General features: G+C 39.2%; 1 protein-coding gene across 7 annotated transcripts in view; it reads left to right on the top strand.

Moving 5' to 3' along the window:
* The first annotated feature begins 556 nt into the window (after positions 1-556).
* Positions 557-18,979, top strand: part of PCDH9 (protocadherin 9) — an 895,458-nt gene continuing 877,035 nt past the window's right edge. For all 7 annotated transcript variants that reach the window (XM_044249854.1, XM_044249852.1, XM_044249851.1 and 4 more), the window contains exons 1-2: positions 557-1,093; positions 2,306-5,476. In XM_044249854.1, the coding sequence (XP_044105789.1) occupies positions 2,441-5,476 (3,036 nt within the window). In that variant the 5' untranslated portion in view covers positions 557-1,093; positions 2,306-2,440. The remainder of the gene's footprint in view (positions 1,094-2,305; positions 5,477-18,979) is intronic.

The following is an 18,979-nucleotide window of genomic DNA, read 5'->3' as shown; positions in this document are numbered from 1 at the left end:
AAAGACAAGTGCGAAATGTGCGCCCGGAGATGAGCCTTCTCGGCGTCCTCCGTCCGCCCGCCGCGGTGCGGGAGGCTCCCCGGATCCTTGCCTGCGCCCCCCACCGCACCCCCGCCACCCTCCCGCGCCGCCCCGGGCCGCCCCACCACCCGTGCTCCGCCGCTCCCCGCTCCGCGCGGCACAGAGCAAGCCCTCAGCCCGGTTCGCGCGCCGTGACAGCGGCAGCCGCGCGGGCCTGGGGAGCACCAGCGTTTCCCTCCCCGGCCGAACCCTGCTGGGCATGCTCAGTGCGCCTCCTGGAACCCGGATCTCCCGGGGCCGGGATCAGTTCTCCGGGTTTTCGCGGCTGCCGAGGGGGCGCTGGGGAGGGGAGGCTGGGAGACAGTCAGTGCCTTGTTCCTCGCCCCCTCCCTCGCGCCGGGCTGCGGCCGCCCGCACCGCAAGATGCGGGCCAATCAGGGGCGGGGGGCGGAGCTCGGCCCGTCACGCCCTCCCTCTGGGCTTATTGAGAGTTATATCAAGAAATTCAGTTCAGAGAGGAGAGAGGAGAGGGAGAAGGAGAGAGGGGCAGAGGAGAAGGGAGAGAGCGAGAGCATGCAAGACAGGAAGGAGCGCCTTAGAGTCTCCGAAGCACGAAAGAGATAACCGATTAGGAATTTTTCAGGCAACTGTCATCCCGGAGAGCAGCCGGAGACTAACCATCACCCCAACTCTGACGTTTCCTACAAGAAGTTAGAGACTTAAGCGGTATTGACATCGGAGAGAAATGGTATGCTTGATGCTGTGGAAAATACCCCAGAGCTGAAGAAGTGCAACGGGATGTTGTGTGTGTGTGAAATACCAGAAGAGCCCAGACCCCGTGGGTAATAGAGACGAAATGTGGAGAGAATGACTAACGACAAATCTGTGAATTTGTTCTCTGGAGTTGCTAATTTGCCAGCCCGAAGCAACACATTTTACAAGGAGGAAACGTTTTGCTGCTTCTGATTTTCTCCCCAAACTGGTGCTACCAGATGCATGGCTTTCTATGTGTTGGAACAAATCATTCCTAACTGCAGCATACCGGGAAAGGGGAAAGGTTGAGGCAACTAACGTAAGTGTAAAGTTTCGCATGCACAATTGTAAATTTTGTGTTTAGATATGTTCTCAGTGTGGACGAGGGATGTTTGTAATTGGGCAGACGGCTGGGGCAGAGCTCACCTACTAAGCTGTATCTGCATCCCTACCTGCATCACTCTGCTGGAACTAATCGCGGGCATCAGCTACCGTGCAGCCTAATGCAGATAAGATTAGAGCCTGGGAACTGACCAGTTCTACTCAAGTAGGTAGCTGCCTGGAGGCTTGCACCCATTTAAATTGCAGTTAGGGGAGCATCTAAGCAGAAGCCTTTTTACCTGCGTTATTGGGTTGCAGTATTTATGTGTGGCAGATGTTACTAATATTATAACCAGGGATCAGGGTTAAGAAACTGCATTTTTTTTCCCCTCTATGCTCAGTAGAAAATATTGTGCTGTTACATGGAAATGTTAGCTGCGTTTCACTTACATCTCAACACTCTCTTCCACATCTAGGATAAGGAATCCTGTTTTATACATTTTTAAAAGTTTTAGTGTGCTTCTTAATCCAAATGGGGAGAATTTGGCAATATGGAGAAATGAGAGCAAGGTCTGGGCTGGAAATTTGAAGTCTTGGTATTGTGCTTTTAGGCAATGAGGATATGTAGTGGCCGGTGACTATTGCTTCTGATGCTGCAGCAGCATGTCCGGATGCTTGTTTCCCAGTAAGACTGGATTAGAAGGCAGCTGAAGAACTGGGAGGAAAGAAAAAGATAGTCATTTTAGACGAAAGAGATGACTCAGTGTAGCAGAGAAGAAAACATCACATTCGACATGTGACAAAGCAATTAGCAAGAACCATAGCTAAATACTTAGTGTTTTTCACTTGCACCTAAAAAAACTAAGGGAGCTGGGTTAGAAGCCAGGAGGCGGGTAAGACAGGGGGAGGGGAAGAAGAGAACATAAGAATGCATGTTTTGAATTAAACAGTGTCCTGAAAAACAGTCTGGGTGAGTACAGGTAAAAATAGCAGCTGTCCTTAATTCAAAAGTAGATGAATTTCATTTTCTCTGGACAAACGCAACAAGCAGTGGCTATTTAGTGTTTTCATCCACAGAGTTAACTTGCAAACAGTGGCAGAGCAAACTGCCATGTTTACTAATATGCAGTGGAAAATGTGTTGTGATATTTCATGACTGTGTGTTTTTGTTTACTGAAGAATAATATTGTCTATACGATTGTGTTGACAGTGGCTGTCTCCAAATAAGCGATGAGATGTAATGCCTCCTCCAGTCCATGCACACTTCCTCTTGCAATTCGTGCATCATTCCTCAGTGGAAACCCTTAAACCCTAAAATCCGGGAAAAGAAAATAAATACATTATCATGGACCTGAGGGATTTTTACCTGTTGGCTGCTCTGATTGCCTGTTTAAGGCTGGATTCCGCAATAGCTCAAGAACTTATTTACACTATTAGAGAGGAATTGCCTGAAAATGTGCCCATAGGAAACATACCAAAGGATCTGAACATTTCTCACATCAATGCTGCCACAGGGACCAGTGCCAGCCTTGTCTACAGACTGGTTTCTAAAGCTGGGGATGCCCCTTTGGTGAAAGTATCCAGTAGCACTGGGGAGATTTTCACAACCTCCAATAGAATAGACAGAGAAAAACTCTGTGCTGGAGCCTCTTATGCTGAGGAGAATGAGTGTTTCTTTGAACTTGAGGTAGTGATCCTCCCCAATGATTTTTTCAGGCTGATCAAAATAAAAATAATTGTCAAGGATACCAATGATAATGCCCCCATGTTTCCATCTCCTGTCATCAATATTTCCATTCCAGAAAACACTTTGATCAACAGCCGCTTTCCAATTCCATCAGCCACAGATCCTGACACAGGCTTCAATGGTGTTCAGCATTATGAATTGTTAAATGGGCAGAGTGTTTTTGGACTGGATATCGTGGAAACTCCGGAGGGAGAGAAGTGGCCACAATTGATTGTTCAGCAAAACTTGGACAGAGAACAGAAAGATACCTATGTGATGAAAATCAAAGTAGAGGATGGAGGCACTCCACAGAAATCCAGCACAGCCATACTGCAGGTCACAGTAAGTGATGTAAATGACAACAGGCCAGTGTTTAAAGAGGGTCAGGTGGAGGTGCACATTCCAGAGAACGCTCCGGTAGGCACCTCTGTAATTCAGCTCCATGCCACTGATGCAGATATAGGCAGTAATGCTGAAATACGGTACATTTTTGGTGCCCAGGTCGCCCCTGCAACCAAAAGACTCTTTGCTTTAAATAATACTACTGGGCTGATAACAGTTCAGAGGTCCTTAGATCGAGAGGAGACGGCCATTCACAAAGTGACAGTGCTGGCTAGCGATGGCAGCTCCACACCGGCTCGAGCAACGGTTACCATCAATGTCACTGATGTAAATGATAACCCTCCTAACATAGACCTCAGGTACATTATAAGTCCCATCAATGGCACAGTGTATTTATCTGAGAAAGATCCTGTCAATACAAAGATTGCCCTAATTACAGTTTCAGATAAGGACACAGATGTGAATGGCAAAGTGATCTGTTTTATTGAGAGAGAGGTCCCATTTCATTTGAAGGCGGTGTACGACAACCAATATTTGTTAGAGACCTCCTCTTTGTTGGACTATGAGGGCACCAAAGAATTCAGCTTTAAAATTGTTGCCTCTGATTCCGGGAAGCCCAGTTTAAATCAGACTGCCCTGGTAAGGGTTAAGCTTGAGGACGAAAATGACAACCCACCAATTTTCAACCAGCCTGTAATTGAGCTGTCAGTTTCTGAAAACAACCGACGTGGGTTATACTTAACAACTATTAGTGCCACAGATGAAGACAGTGGGAAAAATGCGGACATTGTTTATCAGCTTGGGCCGAATGCCTCCTTCTTTGATCTGGACCGAAAGACAGGAGTTTTGACAGCCTCCAGAGTCTTTGACAGAGAAGAACAAGAACGTTTCATTTTTACAGTAACTGCCAGGGACAATGGGACCCCTCCCCTCCAAAGCCAAGCGGCTGTGATAGTTACTGTTCTGGACGAGAATGACAATAGCCCCAAGTTTACTCATAATCATTTTCAATTTTTTGTGTCTGAGAATCTGCCAAAGTATAGTACTGTGGGGGTAATCACAGTGACAGATGCAGATGCTGGGGAGAATAAAGCTGTGACTCTTTCCATTCTAAATGACAATGATAATTTTGTGTTGGATCCCTATTCTGGAGTCATAAAGTCAAATGTCTCCTTTGATAGAGAGCAGCAAAGTTCCTACACTTTCGATGTCAAAGCCACTGACGGAGGACAACCACCCCGCTCCTCTACTGCAAAAGTCACTATCAATGTCATGGATGTCAATGACAATAGCCCAGTTGTCATTTCTCCACCTTCCAACACTTCTTTTAAGTTGGTGCCCCTCTCGGCCATTCCTGGCTCTGTGGTAGCAGAAGTTTTCGCCGTGGATATTGACACGGGGATGAACGCCGAACTCAAGTATACAATTGTGAGTGGGAACAACAAAGGCTTGTTTCGGATTGATCCAGTAACAGGTAACATTACTCTGGAAGAGAAACCGGCGCCTACTGACGTGGGCTTGCACCGTTTGGTGGTCAACATAAGTGACCTGGGATACCCAAAGTCTTTGCACACACTCGTGCTTGTTTTTCTCTACGTTAACGACACTGCTGGGAATGCCTCCTATATCTATGACTTGATTCGCAGGACTATGGAGACCCCACTGGACAGGAACATAGGGGACAGTAGCCAGCCCTATCAAAACGAGGACTATCTCACCATCATGATCGCCATTGTTGCAGGTGCCATGGTGGTCATAGTCGTGATCTTTGTCACTGTCCTGGTGCGCTGTCGCCATGCATCCAGGTTTAAAGCAGCCCAGAGGAGCAAGCAGGGTGCTGAGTGGATGTCCCCGAACCAGGAGAACAAACAAAACAAGAAAAAGAAAAGGAAGAAAAGAAAGTCTCCCAAGAGCTCTCTTTTGAACTTTGTTACAATCGAAGAGTCCAAACCCGATGATGCAGTGCACGAACCTATCAACGGGACCATAAGTCTGCCAGCTGAGCTGGAGGAGCAAAGCATAGGAAGGTTTGACTGGGGCCCGGCCCCTCCCACCACCTTCAAGCCTAACAGCCCTGACCTGGCAAAGCACTACAAATCTGCTTCTCCACAGCCTGCTTTCCATCTTAAACCAGACACTCCAGTCTCCGTGAAAAAGCATCATGTGATTCAGGAACTCCCTTTGGACAACACCTTTGTCGGGGGTTGTGACACCCTTTCGAAACGCTCTTCCACTAGTTCAGATCACTTCAGTGCCTCAGAGTGCAGTTCCCAAGGAGGCTTCAAGACAAAGGGCCCCTTACACACCAGACAGGTAAACGAGCACTTTTACTGGTCTATAAGTACTGCATACAAGTGCCCAGTCAACCAGTATTAACGTGCCAGTGTGTCTATTGTTTTGGTCTAACTTTAGCTTAGTTTGAAAGAGGGAAAAAAAACTTGACCCCTTTTCTGTTCCTCTGGGGCTCAGTCAAGAATTTTTAGAACAGCTTTGAAATTTCTGAGTTCTGAGAATTATTTAACCTCCCAGTTGCCTTCAAATGGCAAAAGATGAAAAGAGGAAACGATTCCAAAAATGTCCCAAGATAATGTTTGCTGAAGAAGAAAACCTGTCCTGATATGCCAAATTCTGCTCCTGGGGTTTCCAAATTGACTGCTTCGAGATTTTTCATATTACCTTTTGATCTAAAAAGTCACCTTCAAATCCCAAGTTTTAAATGACGTTTGAAGGTCTGACCGTAATTGTTTTGGAGCTGTGGTTGCTAAAGGGGTTAATTTTTTTTTAGTCTCTAAACAAGATAGTAGATTATTAAACGTACATCAGCTGTGAAGCACATGATTGTCGATAGATTGCAACGAAGCCATATAGGAAGCCTTCTCTTTGATTTCAGATGATTTCATTGTAATATAGTAAATTGGGTATTGAATAGAAAGGTTGGCAAATTGTCCGTAATGGCCAAAGTACTCTTTCAAGGAAAAAAAAAAAAATAGAAGGAATGCTTTCTCCCTGATATAACCAATTTATACAGAAAAGAATGAATCCATTGTAAATAGTCTCCCATCTTAGTAATGCATAAGTGATCTGTCATAACTCATTTTAAACTGTGAAATATGCCATATGAAGAGGGATTAAGAGGCTGAGAAACTCATATTTCAACCAAATCCAGAATTAGTTTTTCTTAGGTCTAATAATTCCTTGTTAATAAAGATTTAAATGCAGCGCTGTCTAATTTATTTCACTGGTGCTTGTCTGTTGCCATGAAAGTTGAGTGTCAGTAATAGCCTGTAGATGGCACTAGGGTATCATGTCGCTTGTGCTGGCCAGGTGCCAATCCCGCAGTAGCAAGAACGGGGGGGAGGGAAGGATCAAGCTGGTGCTACAGCCAAAGATACCTTTTATTTAATGATAGTTGCTCTGGAGCAGCTAGCATTTAAATTCATTTGCTTGCTCTTTTGCGATCAGCTCTCACCACACCAACTTTCTAGGATTTCGTAATCCAAGTGCTATCCTTGTTGGTATGGAGTCCACCCATGGCGATGGCCCATCTGAGTTTGTTGAAAATAAGGGACATACAGATTTCAGAAAATTCAGGAAAACAAAATAAATTTGCAGGATAGTATTGACAGTTGTTGCCTAGTGCTTGAAACTCAAAGAGTTTTTCCTTTGTTATGTATGTGGGGCTGGGGTGAGATAGAATGTTTTAGTGAAGCTCTAGTTTCCTCTTACACTCTAGTGTTTATTGCTCTGGAATGACTTTAAGGTTTGGTAGTAGTAAGATACTTACGAAAACAATTTTGTCAATGAATCACATAGATATGTCCAGAACAGTAAGCATAATGCCTATGGATTATTCAACTCTAATCTCCACTTTTTAAAGTGGAAGATTAGATACCTAGAGCATTTTTAAAAGTCCACATACTTGGAGTTTACATGCACGGAAAGAAAGGAATTAAAATAAGTCCATATAGAAATTTTAGAGGAGAATATGAAGTTTTTCGATAGAAGTTCAAGTTGGAAGGACGTATTTTCATGTTAACTCCCTCAGCTTTTTAAGAGAGGTTGGTGTTGTAAAATTTAGAAAATTTCAGAGCTTAGTAAAGTAAACTTACAGAAGTTGGTAAATAGTTAATCATGTAATTTATGAAGCTAAATATGAAGTTTCTATTAAAAGAAAATGGCTTTTCTAAAATTTACTTTTTAATGTGAAGGTCACTCACAATATACTGAGATTTTATGATCTGCATAATATCTTGAAAAAAGCTAACATGATGGCAACTTCTCACATAAATTCTGAAATTTGTTTTCCAAAGGAAGAGACTGACATTCTTCCAACATCATCTTTCTTTTGATGCAAACGTGGTGTGTATTAGCATTGACGTACAGGCCCACTTTTTCTGACTTCTCTGCAAGAGTTGAAACTATATGTAGTACAGAGACATAAATGTTAAGTGCATTTCAGTGAATTATGGAAAAGATACTTTGTTGAGGCTTAGTCATAAGAATATTTGTATGACGTAATCTTTAAAATAGGATGCTGACTAATTCTCTAACTGGAACTAAAGTGCATTTTAGACATTCCTTGAGACCATGTGTCTCTGTAGGCATTTTGATGTTCAGACATAGCTATAATTCACGATTATGATAAAGAGCTATTGAAATGGCTTTGCTTTTTACCTTTTAGAAGTTTTCATGCTGAGAAAGAAAAATTGCAGTGTTGGACAAAAGGAATATTGGAAGGAGGGAGAAGTGATGGTGATAGCTCGATGAATAATTTTAGTATAAAAAAGGCATATTTTCTATGAATGAAGAACACAAATTATACACTATCCTTTAGTTTTCCTTTTTTAACTGAACCACATGAGTGTTATCTGAAGATGTTCTAGTTAAGCTAAAATAAAAATTCTTTTTTTAGCTCCTTCACTTCAACTGGTGGCTTTTATATAAAATGTGCTCCTGAAGCTACATGATTTTGAAAAAGTAGGGTTTATTACAACAAAAGCCTTCAAAGGAATTTATAAACATATAATCTGTGAAGATTTTTAGTCGAGTTGGCACAGATTGCTGTTAACAGGAATATCTTTTCACTTAATGGTGCTAGGTGATGTGTGAGTAAAATCCAAGACTCTTGAGTAAAGGGTTACTGAATTTAATATCATTAATTTGTATCCTCTATACAATGAAAACATAATGTCTGACTCTTGTACCTTGAGTTTGCTTAGAGTGCATTGGTTCGTACTTTGTCTCCTGTTCCCCTGCTGTTTTGCCTTGTGTGACCCTGCAGAGAACATTGGAAACCAGATTCCTCATCCCCTCTCTTTCACTGAGCTTTCATTTTCATCAAATATACCAAATCGGCCACTGGATTTTCCATGAAATAGTTCACATGAATCTTTGGAAGTATCCTTAGCACTCACAAATTGAGTGAAATGTCCCTTTAAAAAAAAAAAAAAAAAGCAAGGTCATGTCTTGATATTTATTCACAAAGAAGCAGAGTTCACTGATACAGGGTTAAGAGGATGACAACATAATCAATTCCAGTAGCACTTTCAGGGATAAAGCTCCTTGGTGTATTTTTTTTCTAAAAGGAAAATATATTCTTCGTGGGATTATTATTTTTATAATGTGTGATGTTAAGTTTTCAAATTTGAGGGTGTCTCAGAATCTCCTGGAGCGTTTCTTAAAACGTGGGTTATCGGAGCCCTCTCCCAGAGGTTCTTCTGTCAGTGCCATTGGGTTGGCCCCAGTGGCACTGAAAATCTACATTGCTGACTAGATACTCAGCCACGTTAGTGCTGCTAGTCCAGGGACCATACTTTGAGAACCACTGCCTCAGCATGTTGGAATCAGACACGTCAGCTCCTTTCCCTTTCAGATGATCATTTCCAGAGTACCTGCTTGTACACAGGCTCGCTCTCAGTCCGCTTATTGGCAGCCGGTTTATTGTAGCTGGAGGGGCTTTCCAGTAAGCTGTTTATTGCTCTTTCCCAACCCGGTTGACAGCATTCGGGGAATTAATTTTCTTGGCCCCAGTGTGCTTTTTGTGGGGGGCAATGAATGAAAATGTTTTTAGTATTTTTTTTTTTAAGTGACCTATTTACATTTGACAACTTCTTCCAGCAATAAAACAATCTGTGAGAGTTGCAGTAGAGTTTGGTTCTGGGTAAGCAGTCATGTTTAATTTTCTAAATGAAATGCTTATTTTAGAGTTTAAACATCCTGACTTTGTGCACAATTGAGAGTACTGGCTCGTATATACATCTGGGTATATATTGAAGAAGTTATACATTGGGAATGTGTATGCATGCTATACTCAAGTATATACATGTACTTGGACTGTGTAAAGGGAGTTGTTGTTCTTCCCAATCATTTAGAGATACTATACTACATTTAGGATTACTTTTCATTTTTGAGGAATCCCCCTGCAGCCACTAAAATGCTATGTCCTGTAAAATGCATGAGGCAGTCATAGAATTGCTCTTGAGGAGCAAGAAAAAAATGCAATTGAGAGTGAAGGGAGCAAATCTTAACTAATGTAAAGTTAGTAAAAAACTTCAAGATACTTTACTAAGTTTTGCAGAATATTGTTGTCCGTTGAACGCGAGAGGCACATGGAGAAAAATTGCTCTCCCAAATGCAAGGTTTTTTTTAAAGCGTTGTCAGTTGTGATTTTTATTTCTACTCCTTCCCTTTGGCTAAGTGCCCTATGACCATGAAATCAGTATGAGGCAAAGGACACCCAGAGCCCTTGGATTGACTTAGGAATTTGAAGTGAGGATGGGCCATCTATTCAAACTAGTTATCTTTCCTCTTGGCTTTGTGAGACAAATACTTGATTTTTTTTTTCAACTTGACACATAAGCTATGAAATTCAAGGTGCATTTTAGTATTCATTGCTAATAACCTTAAGGAGAATAAAAATAAAAGTTGCCACTATATTAAGCATAGGTGTGTCTTCTGATTACTGAATATGTATTAACACAGAGAATATAATTTCTGTAGTTAAAATACTATCTCCTAAATATTGCAATTATTTCTATATATAGAAACACTCTAAACTGATGTTCCCTTAGTTTCAGATGAGTCATTCTTATGGTGTCACGGAACATCATTAAAATTACCTTGCGAGTATTGTACTTGTGATAGTGTGTTATATTTTTATGATATATGTGTAGTCTTATTAAATATTTCAAGCTATAATGCATCTTCTAATAATAGCACAAATTAAAATATATGTGAAATAGTAAGAGAGAATTTAGATTTAACGAAAAACCTCAAACCTAAAATCACGTCTCCTCATAAATAATTGTGAATTAATTTGACTCTTGAACTTTCATTTTTCATGTTGACACACACGAGATGTGTGTAAACTGTGCCCCAAATATTAGAAATGGCCTCTTATTGAATTATGTTTCATATTACATTATCTTATCTGACAGTACTGAGGTATGAAAGTGAGACCTGTAAATTATTTTCTCAGAAGCTCTATTTTCCCAGTTTTACTTAGTTATTCAGATTTTTTTATTTCCAATTGTTTATTGCTTGGGTGGGAATGCAGAAGTCCCCCAGATGCTAAAAACTGCAGTGTTTGTGTTGGGCTAGCGGTCCCAGATTGAGCGTTTATAGGATCCAGGGCCATGTCAACTGTACTGCCCTTGTTTAGTACTTCCTCGGTTTGACTCTATCAGAGTTGAACTCTTAGCTTATGCATTGTTACAGACCAAAACAAAACTGAGTTTGGTGGATTATTTACCACTTTCATTCAAAAATCCTTGCAGTAAGTATTCTCTGAATTTAGGGTGGTTTTTCTTGATGAAGTTCCTTTATTCAAACTAGTCTCTCATTAATATTAACAAATCAGTTACTATCTTCCATCGTCAACATAACTGGGAACTAAGAATTATTTAACATAGATTTTTAAATTTTGGCTTTCTTGACGGTTGACTTTATGGTTAATATATTTTCCAGAATTTCACATACCAGGGCCCTAAATTTGCCATTTTTGTTTTGTTTTGTTTTGTTTTGTAGTCACAGGTCAGATGTTAGTGAGAATTTAGGACTGCAAGTCAATGAGATTACTCTGAAGTTTTCAGTATCTCAAGGCATAGGAGTTCAATAGCCAATGTTGCTAAGGTGATACATCTTTTGTAAAAGTTAGGAGCCCCCAAATCTGCATTGGATCAAAGAGGAAAATCCAAATCTAGAAAGAAGATCTCTCATGTAAAGACTCTGCTGTTTGAGATTTCATCGGTTATTTCAGATAGCTGTTCAATCTGTCAAACATTTCATTTGGAAAGGAACACATGCTTTTTACCTTTGTTTGATACAAACCTATTGGGCTGTCAGTCATCGGAAACATAGAACAAGAAAGACATATTACTATGATTGACATTTTGGTTTTGATTTATATTCTTTTTTCCCGAAGCCAAGATTGATTAAAATGGAAATTCCTAAGTAAAACAACTACCCTTTCTTAACGGTAAAGAGTGATGGCAGGAACAGGCTGGGAAAACAACCCATATTTAACCTCTCACTCACATGTTTGTCCTCTACATAGTTTGTATTCTATAGTCAAGAGCGGTAACAGAATCAGTAGAACGTTCCGAGCCATAATATGACTTTAAGGCGTTCAGAACTTGAAGTCGTTCATTAGGGATGCGTTTTTACATAGTTATCCATTATTTAAATGGCATGTGAAAATATTTCCCCTGATCTTTAACAGTCTGATTGATTATAGCGCCATCAGTCCTTATCACATTTAAAATGAGGGACTTGGGACCACCTGTACAGCTGTGGATAGTGGAGTTAAAAGCACCATCTTTGAGGCATACTTGATTAATTCTTCCTGGTCACTTCATCCTCATTATTCTGGAATTCCTTGAGAAAACAAGTGAAATTAACAACTTTTCTTAGAAGGAGCCCCCTACAGCCTCACCACTCGTTACTTTTATAGATTCTTAAACTGTATGCTCTGCAGGGAGATGGAAATTTGGTCAATTTTACCATGCTTGTACAATATCTTATATTTTAACATTCTTCCATTGCTTGTCTTTCTATCTGACCATCTCTGCCTCTTAGTATTACACTGCTTGCGAATATCCAGTCTCTGGCCTTTTTCAGTCTGTTAGCAGTTGATTAAGAAATACTCTAATCCCTTCCAGGATATTGAGAAACTAATGGATTGCAGAGTATTTGGATCTTTAAGCTTCAATTGTAAATGGTATGAAGAATTGTCATTGAGCTGATATTTGCATATATCTCTCCCAGTGCTAGTTACTTTGCCTCCTTTTTGTCCTCCTAATCTTCAGCTTTCATTCTAAGAATATTTATTTTGGTCGGAAATAAGCATGCCAGTGATAGAAATTTGGGATTCACCTCCAAATGAATGCCATCACAGACAGGGAAGTTCTGGCACATTTTGCATAGATCTGTATGAACACAGTGAACCCTTCATAAGCTCTTAGATTGCAGGAAATCAGTGCTGAAAATTAAGTGGGGTTTTAAAGATTTGCAGAGTAGAGAGCTTTGTATAATGCTGGTATTGCAGGTGCCTATTAAATATGAAGTAAAGGCTTTGTAATACAACTAGCTAACACATTTCCCTCCACATGAGAGTGATTTATTGCCCAGAGAATTAGTCTTGCCTATTTTTCTCCCCAAATGCAGAAACATTGGAAATGTCTAAAAGAATTAAAATCCCAAATGTATGCTTTAGAATAGACAGATTTGCTTTCTGATGAATCTAATGATTCCAAGTGGACAGTGCAGGCCTGCTCACGCTTACCTGTGGGACCTCCAGTGCCCGTGATCTGGCTTGCAACTCTGCCTGAGAAGAAACTCTCAATCCTGTGTGTAGATTCTCCTCTAAAGGCAAATCAGATTAAAACCCTAGGTATCTATGCAACTGTAGCATTACCATAATGAAGAGGGCTGGCTACTAAGTGAGTGCTTTGATCCTCATAGGAATTGATATTGAAACATTTCTCAAGCTGTATTTTTAGAATTCATCTTTGTTCCATTTGTAAATAGTGTGTATTTGTAGCACAGCCTCTCATTCCAGACATATGTGCATTTCAATGTCTTTACCTTCATGACAGTATTCAGTAAAATGCCTTGCAGTTCTTTAATACTTAATGTCTTTGGCCCTGTTAGATATAAATCAGTGGAAATAGCCATGCATATTTTTCAAAGACTTTACAAATCCTATATTTTTCCCTACTAGAAAGAGCACATAATCCATGCACAGTCCACTAGGTACAATGGATTGCTGAGAATCATCATAGATGATTGATTTTTAAAACAAAACAGTTTTGGTGCAAGACAATAGCAACCGCAATTCAGCAAATGAGGTTTTCTTTCCTCATTAAACAAACCTCAATATGGAGAAGAATGGAAACACAGAAGGATGTATAAAATGAAACCATATCTCTTATAGGAACAAAATGTCTTCTGCTGACAGTAGTTCCATAGTAGATCTTTTCTTTGGGGAAAAAAAAAATACTGGTGCTTTTTTGGATTCGTAAGATGCAACCAATCTGTGCCTCTGTGTGATAGCAGCTGCATGCTGAGGGCTTTCAAATACCCAGCTACATAGGATTCTGCAGGAAACTTTCTGTAGAAGGTGCAAGTGACAAACGGAGACAAAATGGAGTGAGTTCTGAGTTGTGAGTTGATGCCCTCCTGTGTCATATATTCATGTCATTGAACCAATTTTCACATTGAGAGCCTAGAATCACAATAGCCTTCCTTCTGTTTGTCAGCTGTGAACACACCTGCACTGGCGACTTTCCTTTGCTCCGTTTCTTGTCATTCACTAGGTGGATTATATTCACTTACGTTACTTGATATACATCTGTTTTCTTAAGTTTCTAGATAGATTTTAAAATGACGCAAAACTATTTCTGCCTGTCTATTCTGCATGTCTGTATATTTTGCGCAAGAACATCCATAAAGTATCAACACACCCACCATGTGTCCTTTCTTCCTAGAAATAGAAAATCTCTATAGTTTTCCTTTGCAATTTTCTAAATCGAGCTTTTCTTACTGATAACTGTTTTCAAGGTGAAGAAATGATGTTAAGTTTAACTGTATGGATTAATGTTTCCATGTATCCCCAATCTTCAAATTTCCAACACAAAAAAGATGTTAGAATTTTTATAAAAATAAATCCTCTTTTTGCTGCAGAATTGAAATGAGTATCAAAATTACATTAAGTTGTAGTAAAAACAGACACAGTCTTTAGGATATTTTAGTTTGACATGAGCTCATTCTTGGTCTTGACAGCAAAATCTTCTGCCAAGCACTGATGGCAAAATATGTTGAATTCATTGATTGATTTTTAAACATGGTAATAATTAAGCAAAATCATTTTGACACCTCAAGTCTCTGTTTTAGACAATTAAATTCTGCTTTCGCTAAGGTTATTGACTTCTGGATGATACTGGAAGCAACACTCCTTGGGGTTTAAACTATTCCTGTAGGACCATCTGTTATTGGCAAGGCTGTGCATCCTCTCCAGCCAATGCAGTATCAACCCCAGGCACAGATTCAGGATTGTTCAAAACACGGCCCTGGTTTTTCACAGTCCTTCAGTCCCAAGTGGTAACTCAGTTAAGTCAAATACTGGTATATTGTAATTTAAGGCTAAGAATTAAGGTGACTATAAGAAAGTTCCCTAAAGTAAGAGATTGTGTATTTCCAAGATCAAATCTACAAAAATTCCTAGGAATGAACTTAGTAGGCATTCAGTAAATGTTGACCGAACTGGAGAGATAAGTTGATATTGGAATCATACTTTATATATGTATAATAGTTCCATTGATTGAGTCCCCATAACCATATAAAGAAGATATTCCATTCTTAGTCAGCTAATGTAGAAACTGAGATTCAGAAAATATGTTTTGTTGTGTTTTTTTTCAAGTCACATGGCTAAAGCCAGTGGCTTTTATTTCCAGTCTAGAACCTACCTTTACACTGGTTTTTCTTCCTTATGTGTGGTCTACTTTTATTTGTAAAACCCTATTTTTAGGCTATATATAAGTTTGGAACATTTTCCTCATTAGGGACATATTTTTGTTGGAAAGGATTGCAACCTATTTATATATTAAAATATATATATATTACAAGGCAACTCAGTGCACCCAAAATTATTTTTCACAAGTTACCTCCCAGTAAGCTAACTTTAGATTGCATTAAAATGTGGTAAGCATATGACACACAAGAGTTCATCTGTACCCACTGTCGCTGTGACAGAGGCAAAAATGAATACAGTACCTATGAAGAGAGTGAATGTTTTGTTTCAGCTACCATCCATATTTTACTCTACAACATCTGTGGTCTGATGACAAAAGCTCTAATTAGTTTAAAGAATTGTTTGTGACTGAGGGGGTCACCATGCTCTCCAATTTAAGAAATTATGTTCTCTCTGGCGCCCCTCCTTTCACATTTCTGGAGGTCTAACCTCACCATCCTATAGATGAACTAGTATGGACTGTCTTAGACTCTGCATCTTACCATTTTGATTTTTTAACAGTGAAGTATAGTTAGCACCTTTGTATCATTTATCAGTGTCTTGACTCAGTGGTTCCTGCATGTAGATCAGAGAGAAGCAGAAAATTAGAAAACTGCCAAACTGCTGATTCTCATGGACATAAATACTCTCCTGTCATATAATCAGATATCTCTGCTTTTCCTCTCTCCCTAATTTCTTCCACACTGCTATGTCTGCCCATCAAAATACCTTTTTTTTTTTAATTGGGATATAATAGGAAACGAAAGGAGGAACTAAATAAACAGGATCAGATTTCTTTTCTTTTCTTTTCTTTTCTTTTTAAGATTTTGTTTGCGAGAGAGAGAGAGAAAACACTCGAGTGGGGGAGGGGCAGAGGGAGAAAGAGTCTGAGGCAGACCACACTGAGTGGGGAGCCCAACACGGGGCTAGATTCCACCACTGTGAGAACATGACTAGAGCCAAAACCAAGAGTCAGACACCTAATGACTGAGCCACCCAGGTGCCCCAGATTCCTTTTACTCTAAGCCTCTTCATCAAAAAATTTTACTTAAACCTTTAAATACTTGGATTATTGAGTGAGTAACTCTAAGCATAATGGTCAATAGATTTACTTGGTTACTTGCTTGATAAGCACAGGTGTTTTAGAGGTTAAAAAAAAAAGAAAGAAAAAAGAAAAAAAAAAAGTTGTTACATTAAAGTTCCCTTAATAGACTTTTGAGTCAAACCAGACATCACCCTAGAATCACATATGAATTCTATAAAAAGAAGGAAAATAATAATTGAGTAGTGACTAGAGCAGTGTCTAGCTACTATATTAATTTTAGAAAGATAAATTTGGTATCTTAAAAGAACTCACAGAATAGTTTCTCAAGACTCAAATGGGCCTTTGAGACTCTTTGGCCTATTTAATTCTTTTTCCAGGTGAAAAAAAAAAAGGAGACCCAAGAAATAATTTGATATTTGGGGTAGGAAAAATGATTCCATGAACTGCTACTAGAACTGTGACATTGGGCACGTCATTTAAAGGTACCTGTCCTAGCTTTCCTCGTCTGTAAAATGAATGTGATCATGCCCAGTCCATAATGTTATCATGAAATGGAGACATGGGCCTCTGTAAATGTCTGCCCCATGGTGGGCAGACACTCAAAAACAAAACAAAACAAAACACCCCCAAACAAAACCTACCTGCCCTTCTCTTTGTTCTGTCCAAGGACGCCAGCTTGCCTCTGACAGAGGTGCCGATGTCACTTAATGCATGTTCTCTGAGTTTTGCTCCTGGTGGTTTTTTGGAATCTGAGTTTTATATCTTTTCAATAAGAACTTATCTCTGTTAATCTGCTTTTCGTCTAAAACTTTTTTTTTTTTTGGTTGCTTAAGATTTCTGAAAAGTTGACCTTGAAACAGCATCAGAATAGTGCCGACAGGATCTTATGCTTTCTTTTGATGTTAGTCCCTATTGTTTCACATTTATATAATTGCTTCATCTCTCATTTTGAGTATTTCACCATTTTCTTTCGCATGTTGTATTTAAAATTATTCTGCTTTTAGCATTTGCTATTAATTTACTTCCCTGTTGATTACCCATAGGAAATCCACCCGTCTGGGGATTTTCACCTTATACATCACTCCTATTACAAAACAACATATAAGAGAGTGAATCTGTTTCACAGTCAGTACTTAACACAGCTGGAGCCATTTGAAACCTGCTGGTTTTTGCTTCCAATTATTCCATAGACTAGAAAGCATCTCTGTTGAAGTAATGACATCCATGGTGTAATCAAACTAGTTAAAATGCCTTGGAGTGTATGGATCATATTTCTGGGATTCATCCTATGTAAGTCAGAAGCATAATAACCAATAGGGGTTTTTTTTCCTATCTTTCTCATTTTAAAGTAATATACATTCACTTATTAGTACGTTTTTAATATATGAATATGCAAGTTTATAATATTCGACTATGTGGATGACATAAATCCCATCCATAAATGGGATCCAACAAATAAAAATATAACACAATATGATAGTATTTCTTAATATCCTTTTCTTAATATTCTGAGGTCAAAATCATTGCCTTATATTAGATTAGCTGAAGTCATCAAGATAAAGTTACTGATTTGGATTTGGAACAAAATGTAGTGGGGATTTGTTACTAATTCAATTAACTTTATCAAATAAGTAGATTTGGCCAATTTTTAGTTGGCTTCCTTGTGATTTGGATTGTAGAAATTAATTTTTTTTTTTTTTAATTTGAGAGAGAGAGAGAGAGCATGAGAAGAGGAAGGGTCAAGGGAGAAGCAGACTCCCCACTGAGCAGGGAGCCTGATGCAGGACTCCAGGACTCTTGGGACTCCAGGATCTTGACCCAAGCCAAAGGCAGTCGCCTAACCAACTGAGCCGGCCAGGAGCCCCAGAAATTAAAATTTTAACTTCTTATTCACCTTTCCTACCTTCTCAGTATGATAAAATTGTTTTTGTATTGGCATTTTGGTTTAGTTCTAATTTTATATATAGACAGTTGCTAAGTAAGAAAAAAGGATTTTAGAACAAAAACAATATGAAAACTTATTCCTTGTGCTCAGAAAATTTGAATCAAACAAATACAACATGGCACATTGGCATGATTTCCTTTTAGACTACTGCTTGTTTTGTGCTAAGATGCCCTATCTTACAGTAGTGGAAAGTGAGCAGAACACTGACAGACATAGATTACCTTGAGTTATCAGACTTCACAGAGTTGTAAGGATTATAGCATGACATTTAGTAGCTGTTCAATGAATTTTGCTTAACTCCCTCCCAAGGGCAAACATGGAGATAATCCGACAAAATGAAGATGTTAAATATAACATCTTAAATGCCAAGAATCAGGCTTTAAGTATTTAGCTGTGTTTTTTTTTAAGATTCATTGTTTTTATAAAAAAAAAATTTAGTCTTCTCATGGCATCAATCACAAGTAAATGTCCACTATATATTGCCAAATGTAAGTTAAGACGACCACCATTTTTTGTTGTCCATTTCAATGAAAACTTCTGTTAACTCTTAGAGAAGTGACTGTGCATCCCAGGAAGTATATGTAAATTCCAGTTCAGATAATGACCAAACACTTATTTTATGAAGATAATTATATTTCTTATACTGCAATTCTCATAACTCTCCTTCTATAAACAGGGTCCACTTGATTTTCTCCCCTAGAAATGTGAAGGACCTTTACTACTTGTTGAATTCTTATTTGGCTGTAAACCTGACAACTAGACAATATCCATCCTTATCACTAGACTGCTAAACCATGTTACATTTTCCTTAGTGGATAC

Source organism: Neovison vison, chromosome 5 (genome assembly GCF_020171115.1).
Source record: "Neovison vison isolate M4711 chromosome 5, ASM_NN_V1, whole genome shotgun sequence".
Lineage (NCBI taxonomy): Eukaryota > Metazoa > Chordata > Mammalia > Carnivora > Mustelidae > Neogale > Neogale vison.
This window is presented reverse-complemented; position numbering and strand designations above follow the sequence as displayed.